The 12,182-nt window shown below is 43.4% G+C and overlaps 1 protein-coding gene across 1 annotated transcript in view; it reads right to left on the bottom strand.

The window, feature by feature from the left end:
- The window catches only part of LOC137383515 (arf-GAP with dual PH domain-containing protein 1-like), a 135,258-nt gene extending 126,127 nt beyond the window's left edge, over positions 1 to 9,131 (bottom strand). The window contains exon 1 of the mRNA XM_068056545.1: positions 9,047 to 9,131. Coding sequence (XP_067912646.1) covers positions 9,047 to 9,071 — 25 coding nt within the window. The 5' untranslated portion in view covers positions 9,072 to 9,131. The remainder of the gene's footprint in view (positions 1 to 9,046) is intronic.
- Positions 9,132 to 12,182: the final 3,051 nt, after the last annotated feature.

Raw genomic sequence — 12,182 nt, 5'->3', positions numbered from 1 at the left:
TGGCTATCCATTATTGTGAGACAACTCTGTCTCAGCTCATTCCTTGGCCTGACTTCCCTGTCCCCATTACCGTCACCATGGTGATCTACTTTGGAAGTGTTAACTGTGATTGAGGAAGCGCTGGTCTGATGGAGTTTGCTTGGTAACAACCTCGACCTGTTTGAAGTAAGTTGGAGTCTGAAACAGTCAGAGAGGCAGGGAATTCTCTCTTTCTCAATGAGTACCAATCAATTCAGTGAATACCATCAAATAAAGTGAAGGTTGGCCCACGTTAAAAGTAAACTTTGAGTAATTTACTATTTTGATGTTATAAACAACATAAGAACAGGAGTAGGCAATTCAGCCCCTCAAGCTTGTACTGCCCATTCAATTAGATCATGGCTGATCTGTATCTTAACCCCATCTTCCTACCTTACTTCTGCAACCCATAATACCCTTACCTAATAAGGACGTAACATCACTCATCTTCACCCTGCCTCAGTCCATTTGGTGATGAAACCCTTGACTTTGTTACCTTGAGACTCGATTATTCCAATTCTCTGCTGGCTGACCTCCCATCTTCCACTCTCCATAAGCTTGAACGTGTCCAAAGCTCTCGTGGCCACATCTTAACTCACATCCAGTCCCTTTCACGCATCACCTCAATCTTAGGGAAGAGGCAAATCTCGATTTGAACATGGCGTTCCTTTCATTCATGTATTTTATGTAATTTCATTGACATTTAACATTATCTCACTAGAGTGCTTATTGGCCCACCTCTTAAGAAGACTGAATTAATGTAGGTGGGACATGTATGTGATCACAGTATCCACGGCACACAATGAGGAATCCTGCCCCAGGTCATGCTATGGAGTAACTAGATACTGAGTGCTAAAGGTACTCTCCAGACCACAAGGTATGCTTATGGGAGATGGGTGACACAAAATCTATAACAACAACAACTTGCATTTATATAGCATCTTTACCATAGTAAAAGGTCCCAAAGCACTTTGCAGGAGCAATTATCAAATAGAATTTGACATGGAGCCAGACAAGGAGATATTAGGACAGCTGACCAAAAGCTTGGCCAAAGGGGTAAGTTTTAAGGAGTGTATTAAAGGAGGAGAGAGAGATAGAGAAGTTTAGGGAGGGAATTCCAGAGCTTAGGGCCCAGGCAGCTGAAGGCACAGCCACCAATGGTAGAATGAAGACAAATGGGGCGGCACAGTGGCGCAGTGGTTAGCACCGCAGCCTCACAGCTCCAGGGACCCGGGTTCGATTCTGGGTACTGTCTGTGTGGAGTTTGCAAGTTCTCCCTGTGCCTGCGTGGGTTTTCTCCGGGTGCTCCGGTTTCCTCCCACAAGCCAAAAGACTTGCAGGTTGATAGGTAAATTGGCCATTATAAATTGTCACTAGTATAGGTAGGTGGTAGGGAAATATAGGGACAGGTGGGGATGTTTGGTAGGAATATGGGATTAGTGTAGGATTAGTATAAATGGGTGGTTGATGTTCGGCACAGACTCGGTGGGCCGAAGGGCCTGTTTCAGTGCTGTATCTCTAATCTAATCTAATCTAACAAGATGATAGGGGTGGAGGAGGTTACAGAGATAGAGGGGAGCAACTGATACCAGCGTTTTAAAATTCTATTTTGGACCCAATCTTCCAATCTCTTCATAGTTCTCCTCATCACACCCTTAGAGCATCCATACTTTGAAAGACAAATGTAATGTTTTGCAGCAGTACTCGGAGACTATTTGGGATGTGCATGTTTCTGCACAACTGTCTGTGTTTATCTATTAGTGCTCATCATGATGTGGGATCCTTGCCTGTGTCTACAAAGCTTCAGAAGAAAGGAGGCTTTGTTTTTTCGTTTTGTAGCCTGAGCTACATGTTCCAGTCACAGTGATATGGCAGTTCCAGACTACAAAATAGACTGCTTGGAGGAGCCCAGTCTGAACACGACACAAAGTGTCCCAGATGCAGCCTGAATGAGAAACTAAGGTTTGTTATTGGGGCAAAACCCAAACAGATGTGATTCTGTTTGCCCAGTGGCTGAGATTTGAATTTGTTTGGTTATGGATCCAACAACTTGCATTTATATAGTGCCTTTAACATAGTAAAACATGCCAAAACCCTTTCAAAACCCTTCGATATCAAGCACATAAGGAGATATTAGGGTTGTGACCAAGAGTTTGGTCAAAAAGATAAGTTTTAAGGAGCGTTCTAAAGGTGGAGAGAGAGATAGAGGCAGAGAGGTTTACAGAGGAAATTCCAGAGTTTAGAGTCTAGACCCAGCCGCCAATGTCTGGGAAATCTGAGACCTCAGTCCATCAGTCACTGAATCTGGAATGGTGCTAATATTGAAGTCAGGACAATGTCGACTCATCCTCCCACTCGAAAGACGATGAAAGTCTGGACAAAAAATGTGTAAACAAATCTATAAATTGAAAAAAAAATACATTTGTCTTATGTATTGTGCCCCCTCGTCATCGTTCAACACTTAAGTCATGAAGTGTTCTAGTACCCTTTGAATTATAGAATGATACAGCATGGAAGGAGGCCATTCAGCCCATCCTGCCTGTGCTGGCTCTTTGAAAGAATGCTCCAATTAGTTGTGTTCCCCTGCTCTTTCCCCATAGCCTTACATATTTCTCTTTTTCAGGCATATATCCAATTCCCTTTTGGAAAGTTACTATTGAATCTGCTTCCACTACACTTTCAGGCTGTGCATCCTGGACGTAAAAAGAAATCTCCTCTCTGTTTCTTTTGCCAATTATTTTAAATCTGTGTCTACAGGTTTTCGGCCCTCCTGCCACTGGAAACAGTTTCTGTCTATTTACTTTATCAAAAACCCTTCATTATGTTGAACACCTCTATTAAGCCATCCCTTAACCTTCTCTGCTCTAAGGTAAACAATTTAAGTTTCTCTAGTCTCCTCACACAGCTGAAGTCTCCCATCTCTAGTATCTTTCTAGTAAATATCCTTTTCACCCTCTCCAATGCCTTCACATCCTTGCTATAATTTGGGAAGTCTGGATTTCAGCAAAGTTGTGTGCATGTTGTGTAGGTAATAGGTTCTAATCTCATAATTGCAGGACTAATGAAGGCCATGTTGAAATAGATCAGAAATAGATTAGCCAAAGCACTGTAGCAAATATATGAGCAAATTATTTGATGATGATTGTCATTCACTAAAATTCTAGTATGCGAGGGTGGCATCAAGGAGCCCTAGCAAAACTGGAGTCAATGGGAATCAGGGGGAAAACTCTGTGCTGGTTGCAGTCATACCTTGCACAAAGGAACAAGGTTGTGGTTGTTGGAGGTCAATCATCTCAGCTCCAGGACATCACTGCAGGAGTTCCTCAGGGTAGTGTCCTAGGCCCAACCATCTTCAGCTGCTTCATCAATGAACTTCCTCCAACATGAGGTCAGAAGTGGGGTTGTTCACTGATGATTGCACAATGTTCAGTACCATTCGCAACACCTCAGATACTGAAGTAATCCGTGTCCACATGCAGCAAGACCTGGACAACATTCAGGCTTGGGCTGTTAAGTGGAAAGTAACATTCATGCCACAAAAGTGCCAGGCAATGACTATCTCCAACAAGAGAGAATCTAACCATTTCCGCCTTGACATTCAACAGCATTACCATTGCTGAATCCCGCACCATCAACATCCTGGGGGTTACCATTGACTAGAAACCTAACTGGAACAAAGGGGATAGATATAGCTCTTGGGTCTAAAGGGATCAAAGGGTATGGGGAGAAAGCGGGAACAGGTTACTGACTTGGATGATCAGCCATGATCATAATGAATGGTGGAGCAGGCTCGAAGGGCCGAATGGCCTACTCCTGCTCCTATGTTTCTATATAAATACAGTGGCTACAAGAGCAGGTCAGAGGCTGGGAATTCTGCAGTGAGTAACTTACCTCCTGATTCCCGAAAGCCATCTACAAGGCACAAGGCAGGCGTGTAATGGAATACTCTCCACTTGCCTGGATGGGTGCAGCTCAAGAATCTTGACACCATCCAGGACAAAGCAGCCCACTTGATTGGCACCCCATCCACCACTGACGCACAGTGGCAGCAGTGTGTACCATATACAAGATGCACTGCAGCAACTCACCAAGCCTCCTTTGACAGCACTTTCCAAATCCGTAACCTTTACCACCTAGAAGGAGAAGGGCAGCAGATGCATGGGAACACCAGCACCTGCAAGTTTCCCTCCAAGCCACATACCATCCTGCCTTGGAATTAAATCACTGTTCCTTCACTGTTGCTGGGTCAAAATCCTGGAACTCCCTCCCTAACAGCACTGTGGGTGTACCTACACCAGATGGACTGCAGTGGCTCAGCACGACCTTCTCAAGGGCAATTAGGGTTGGGCAATAAATGCTGGCTTAGCCAGCAATGCTCACATTCCAAGAATGAATTAAAAAAAAAGTCAAGGGTTGAAGAAACCTGTGTGCAGGTCTGAAAGTTCCTTAATAAAAATGGATAATGCTGGAAACACTCAGCGGGTCTGTTGAGGGAGGAAACAGAGTTAACATTTCAGGTCAATGACCTTTCACCAGCACTGAAAGAGATTGAACAGTTTTTAAGCAATCTCTCCTCATCCCTGCCCCAGCTTTTGTTCACAATTATTTAAAATCTCTGTCGTCTGGTACCCGACTCTCCAGCTTGAAAGGGAAACATTGCAGGGTTATGGGAAAAGGGCAGGAGATAGGGACTGATAGGATACCTCTTTCAAAAGAGCCACAGTGGACCACATGGTCTCCTGATTCTGTGAACGACTTGTGATTGCTTAATGGACTTGGCGTTGCTCCATTGCCCATGTAGGTAGAAGAGGACTAAATCCAAACTTATCAGATGCTGGTACGCCAAGGGTGCAAAGGTGCAAGTGCCCCCAATCATGATGCAAGTGTGGCTCACTGGAGGCATGTGGGGTGGGTGGGGAGGGGGTGGGAAAGAGGCTGAGATCAGGACTTGGACACCCAAAGATGATGGGGGAGCTATTTATTTTATAAAGAGGCTTTGTCATTTTATTACCAAGAGTGCTGGTTCCACCCTGGCTAGCCGCTTTACACTATGTGGCCTCTTCTTCCCCTGATCAACCACCAGGCGTATATTTTGCCTAACCTCACCCCCTGACTCCACAACCTTCATCAGAGCAGTGAATGCTCTCACGTTGGCAGGGATAGAAACACAATGGCAAAAAGCATAACTTGTTGGAGGAGTTTTAAACCATTCACAAACTCTTCCACTGACTTCTCAAAGCACTTTTCCACCGATGAAGTATTTTTGAAGTGTAGTCATTGTTGTAATTTAGGAAACAAGGCAGCCAATTTGCGCACAGCAAGCTCCCACAAACAGCAATGTGATAATGACCAGATCATCTGTTTTAGTGATGTTGGTTGAGGGATAAATATTGGCCAGGACACTGGGGGGATCGCCCCTGTTCTTCTTTGAAATAGTGTCATGGGATTGTTTACGTCCACCTGAGAGGGCAGATGAAGCCTCAGTTTAACATCTCAACTAAAAGATGGCACTGCCAACAGTGCAGCACTCCCTCAGTACCACACTGGAGTGCCAGCCTTCATTTTGTACTCAAAATGTGTGGGACTTGGACACAAAGCCTTCTGACTGAAAGTCAAGATTGCTACCAACTGAACCACAGCTGACACCTAATGAGTAAATGACACTACCATTGTGTATCTGGGTCAACACAAACTAAATTTTAGGGGCAAAATGACAGTATCCTGCCTGATTTTACATTATCCTCAATGATTAGAATAACAACCCTCACTCTCTCACTTCCATATGTCTTCTCCACTCTGTTGACCAATACATTCCATGCTTTCTGATCTCTACACAGATGGCGTTGTACCAGCCTTCAATGTTACATCTGTACATTCTACAGCATTTTCTATCTTTATCTTCCTGTACTTCTTGTTTAATTGGCAGCAACGTTTTTCTTTGGACAATAATGTGCTCAAAGCATCTAAGGTTTTCCTCATCACAGTCAACTAGTGACTAGGTAATAACATTTACCAATGGGAAGCCGTAGCAACAAAGACACAAAGATTACATCGAATATACATCACGGAAACAGACCATCCAATGATTGGCCTTTATGCTCCACATAAGCTTCCTCCCACTCCTCTTGAACTCACCCCATCAGCATATCCTTCCATTCCTTTCTCCCTCATGTGCTTATCTAGCTCCCCCTTACAAGCTATGTGTCTCAACCACTCCATGTAATAATGAGTTTCACAATAAAGGAAGACCTTCTTTAAGAACAAAATATTTCTCTGGAATTATTTGGTTGCTAACTCTCAGGAGAGCTGTTATGCCAATTCTCACCACTCTCTGGGCAAAGACATTACTCCTGAATTCCTTATTGATTTTATTAGTGACTATCTTATATTCAGCCAAGAGCGACGTCTCAATTCATTCCATCTTCGCTGCCTCCGGAGAATACTTGGCATCAGGTGGCAGGACCGTATCTCCAACACAGAAGTCCTCGAGGCGGCCAACATCCCCAGCTTGTACACACTACTGAGTCAGCGGCGCTTGAGATGGTTTGGCCATGTGAGCCGCATGGAAGATGGCAGGATCCCCAAAGACACATTGTACAGCGAGCTCGCCACTGGTATCAGACCCACCGGCCGTCCACGTCTCCGCTTTAAAGACGACTGCAAACGCGACATAAAATCCTGTGACATTGATTACAAGTCGTGGGAGTCAGTTGCCAGCGTTTGCCAGAGCTGGCGGGCAGCCATAAAGACGGGGCTAAAATGTGGCGAGTCGAAGAGACTTAGTAGTTGGCAGGAAAAAAGACAGAGGCGCAAGGGGAGAGCCAACTGTGCAACAGCCCCGACAAACAAATTTCTCTGCCGCACCTGTGGAAGAGCCTGTCACTCCAGAATTGGCCTTTATAGCCACTCCAGGCGCTGCTTCACAAACCACTGACCACCTCCAGGCGCTTACCCATTGTCTCTCGAGACAAGGAGGCCAAAGAAGAAAAAAATCTTATATTTAGGACCTCTAGTTTTGGACTCCTCCACAAGTGGAAACATTTTCTCTATGTCTACTGTATCAAATCCCTTTAGAATCCTAAAGATCTCAATCAGGTCATCTCTCAGTCTTCACTTCTCTAGAGAAAGGAGCCCAGCCTGTTCAGTCTTCCCTGAGCAGTAAGCTGTAAAGCAGACTCACAGCATCCCCTTCTGGTCAACAAGAATACTTTTGGCAGGATGCAGTTGATCGTTGGTTAATGGGTTATTTATGTTGACTGCACACTATTAGACACTGGCAAAATATCAAATCCACCATTTGATTCTGTTAAATACAGCTAATATCCTATTCATCCATTTAATCCGTGTCCTTTTCTTCACTTCTGTGGCCTCTGATACCATTATTTAGAGATGAGCTAATGATTAGGGCTCTGCTTAAACACTGCCATCCAGAATAATGTTGTAAAATTGGTGATCAAGGATTTGCTCCATCAAGTGGTGGTTCTAGTAGATCCTAAAGCTCCCTGCCATTGAAATCAGAATAACTTTGTTTTCCTGGATCTGACATGACAGTGTAATTGGCACGGGGTGGGGTGGGGGTGGGGGGGTGTTTTTATTACACTGCCAGCCGATATCTGTCTTGTTTCTGAGTTGCAATCTGATGTCCAAACACGAGCATTTTCAGCTGGAGTCGCTGAAACAATGATCGAGAGCCGAAACTGCATAATACAAGGCCGTTGAGATAAATGCACCACCTTTACTATGACCCTAGCTGAAATCAGCTAACTCAGTACAGGCAGTTATTCCTCGGGCCTTCTTACTTTGTAATGCTCAATTACTCACTGAGCCAATTGACTAACAAATCCCATCCATTTTTGAAGGCGGCTGAAAGGAAAGAAAACTAGAAGTTTCTCACTTCCTATTTTCCAACAGAATGTGTAATCACTGCCTGGTAATTCTGCAAAAACCACAGAAACTATACAACAACAACATGCATTTATATAGTGCCTTTAATGTAATAAAACATCACAAGGTGCGTCACAGGAGCATTATAAAGTAAAATATGACACCCAGCCAAATAACGTGATATTAGGGCAGATGGCCAAAAGCTCGGTCAAAGAGGTAGGTTTTAAGCAGCATCTCAAAAGAAGACACAGAAGCGGAGAGGTATAGGGAGGGAATTTCAGAACTTTAGAGCTTGGCAGCTGAAGGCACAGCCATCAATACTATAGCAATTAAATTTGGGGATGCTCAAGAGGACAGATATTTCAGAGGGTTGTGGGGTTGGAGGAGGTTATAGAGATAGGGAGGGGTGAGGCCATGGAGAGATTTGAAAACAAGGATGAAAATTTTAAAATCAAGGTGTTGCTTGACTAGAATGTAGAGCAAAAGGATGATGGGTAAATGGGACTTGGTGCGAGTAAGGACACATGCAGCAGAGTTTTGGATGACCTCAGGTTTACGGAGGGTAGAATGTGGGAGGTATACTAGGACAGGTGACCAAAAGCTTTGCTAAAGAGGTAGGTTTTAAGGACCGTCTTAAAGGAGGAAAGAGAGGTAGAGAGGTGGAGATTACTCCAGAACCACAAGTTTCAGAATAAAATTCAGACAGTTGACATTGAATGTAGTTACTTGTTTTTTTAACCTTTATTTTAATTTAGTCTCTGCGTATCCTGTCAGATTTCTGATAGTTATGCATTTGTTAAGCTTGCAAATGATTGTGGGCCATTGAAGAATGTTGTATTTGGAAACATTCCCTTAGGCAAATGAATGAAAAAAGTTGTCAGCCATGATTGTCGGAAAAGTAAAACACATATAATTGCATTTCTCCAAAGTGTGTTTACTTGGAAAGAACATATGACTGACAAGTTTATCCATTCATTTTCAGGTGCAAGTTCTTTAGACACATTAGATTATAAAACAGTTCACTGTGGTAAAGACAGAATTTTCATCCTGGGAAAAATGTCTGCATTTTGTTGACTATGATTCTAGACACTCAGCGTAAATGTGTTTCAGAAATAGTTAGAGTTCAGATAGAAACCGTCCTTACCTACTGGTCCATAAATTGGGGCCATTGCCCAGTTGTCTGTAGGAAGCCAGGCAGATTCTTTGACTGTCAATGAGCAAAGATTCCAATCTGCTAATCTGATCACCTCAGCCACACAAAAATGCTGCATCGGAAGTCTATGAAAGACTGTTTCCTACAAAAGTCATGTGTTAGGAGCATATTCTGAAAAGTTATTTTAACCCTTTAAGAACTTTATTGTTTTCTCAGTATTTATACATCTCCTTCTGTGTAATTATCTTACTTGTAAATAAACCAGACTAAGGGTAGAACATTCAACTCGAAAGTCAACGGATAGGAGAGCAGCGGTGAAGTGTATAACAGGTGGGCAGGCTGCGACTGACCATTTTACACCCCATGCCAAAAGTTGTATGTTTGTGCTCTATTAGTTTTAGTTTGAATGTAATACTGCCATCTACTGCCCTATGGTGTACACAGGACACGGTGGACATAAAAATCATAGAATAGTACAGCACAGGAGACCATTCAGCCCATTGCCTCTGTGCTGGCTCTTTCTAAGAGCAATCCACTTAGTCCCACTCCCCTGCTCTTTCTCCATGTCCCTGCAATTTTTCTATTTTAAGTATTTGTTCAATTGCCTTTTGAAGGCTACTATTGATTTATATCCACCACCCTATCAGGCAGCACATTCGAAATCCTATGAAGTCGTTGCATAAAAAGCTTTTCCTCATGTTGCTTCTGATTTTTCTGTCAATCTCACATGATCTCCAATAGAACACACAATAAGTAAAACAAAATATAAAAACAGAGAGTGCTGGAAATACTGAGCAGTATCTGTGCAGATAGAAGCAGGGTTAATGTTTCAGGTCTGTGACCTTTCATCAGAATACAGACCTGAAATATTAACTCTGCTTCTCTCTCCACAGATGCTGCCAGACCTGCTGAGTATTTCCAGCGCTTTCTGTTTTTATTTCAGATTTCCAGCATCCGCAGTATTTTGCTTATATAATTAAAATGTAATTGTTAGGGTTGCTGCACTCTAAGCCATTCATGGCACGTTTAAGGGTGCAGGTTTTAGTTAATAAAGAGCCGGTCAGCTCACGGTTTGTGAAACAGGTTGGCAGAAAGCCTGATTTGTAACACTGACAGCCTGCATTATGTAACAACTGATGGATTCTAATGTGTTGAAGTGTACTGCTCGATTGAAAATTTAAATCTGCGATTGCTAGGCAAGGGTAGAAAGGGATATGGAACCAAGGCGGGTAACTGGAGTTGAGATACATATTAGCCATGAACTAATTGAATAGTGGGATAGGCTCGAGGGGCTGAATGGCCTCCTCCTCCTCCTCCTGTGATCGTCCCCACACTGGAACGGGAACAGGACGGAATGTCCATTGGCAAGGGTGGAAGAAGAAAATGATTTCAAAATCCATATTGATAGTGATATGTAACAAAATGTAACCATGTCACCAAATGGAAAAATATTGCAAACCCCTAGCCCATTGAGTTAGGGGTATTTTTTCACTATTTAAAAAGGAAGGTAGAGAGAAAGCAGGGAATTATAGACCAGTCAGCCTGACGTCAGTAGTGGGGAAAATTCTAGAGTCCATTATCAAATATTTTATAGCAGAGCACTTAGAGCACAGTGGTAGAATCGCGCAGAGTCAGCATGGATTTATGAAAGGGTAATCATGCTTGACAAATCTACTAGAATTCTTTGAGGATGCAACTAGTGGAGTTGATGAGGCGGAGCCAGTGGATGTGGTTTATTTGGACTTCCAGAAGGCTTTCGACAAAGTCCCACATAAGAGATTAGCATGTAAAATTAAAGCACATGGGATTGGGGGTAGTGTATTGCAATGGATAGAAAATTGGTTGGCAGACAGGAAACAAAGAGTAGGGATAAACGGGTATTTTTCTGAATGGCAGGCAGTGACTAGTGGAGTACCGCAGGGATCGGTGCTGGGACCCCAGCTATTCACAATATACATTAATGATTTAGATGAGGGAACTAAATGTAATATCTCCAAATTTGCAGATGACACAAAACGGTGGGAGGGTGAGTTGTGAGGAGGATGCAAAGAGGCTTCAGGGTGATTTGGACAAGTTGAGTGAGTGGGCTAATGCATGGCAGATGCAGTATAATGTGGATAAATGTGAGGTTATCCACTTTGGTCACAAAAACAGGAAGGCAGATTATTATCTGAATGGCTATAAACTGAGAGAGGGGAATATGCAGCAAGACCTGGGTGTTCTCGTACACCAGTCGCTGAAGGTAAGCATGCAGGTGCAACAGGTGGTAAAAAAGGCAAATGGTATGTTGGCCTTCATAGCGAGAGGATTCGAGTACAGGAGGAGGGATGTCTTGCTGCAATTATACAAGGCCTTGGCGAGGCCACACTTGGAATATTGTGTGCAGTTTTGTTCTCCTTATCTGAGGAAGGATGTTCTTGCTATGGAGGGAGTGCAGCGAAGGTTTACCAGACTGATTCCTGGGATGGCGGGACTGATGTATGAGGAGAGATTGAGTCGGTTCGGATTATATTCGCTGGAGTTCAGAAGAGTGAGGGGGGGGGATCTCATAGCAACCTATTAAATTCTAACAGAACTTGACAGGGCATATGCAGGTAGGATGTTCCAGATGGTGGGGGAGTTCAGAACCAGAGGTCATAGTGTCAGGATACGGGGTAAAACATTCAGGACCGAGAAGGGGAGAAATTTCTTCACCCGGAGAGTGGTGAGCCTGTGGAATTCATTACCACAGAAAGCAATTGAGGCCAAAACATTGTATGTTTTCAAGAAGGAGTTAGATATAGCTCTTGGGTTTTTATTTTTTTAATTAAAGGGATCAAAAGTGGGAACAGGTTACTGAGTTGGATGATCAGCCATGATCATAATGAATGGTGGAGCAGGCTCGAAGGGCCGAATGGCCTATTCCTGCTCCTATTTTCCATGTTTCTATGTGTTGTATTTTGGAAGGAATCCCATCCCATATGTTGCTTCACTCAATAAAAAAAGTTATTATATTTATGGCTTTGCAAAACAGAAGCTGGTGAATATAATTGAAGATGAAGGTGATGGATTATTGCTGCAATAAGCAAGTGGCAGGTGAGTGGATCGATGTCTCTGCGCTCGATTCAGTCATCGATGCGCTGGGGCC

This window comes from Heterodontus francisci, chromosome 24 (assembly GCF_036365525.1).
Source record: "Heterodontus francisci isolate sHetFra1 chromosome 24, sHetFra1.hap1, whole genome shotgun sequence".
In the NCBI taxonomy this organism is placed as follows: Eukaryota; Metazoa; Chordata; class Chondrichthyes; order Heterodontiformes; family Heterodontidae; genus Heterodontus; species Heterodontus francisci.
This window is presented reverse-complemented; position numbering and strand designations above follow the sequence as displayed.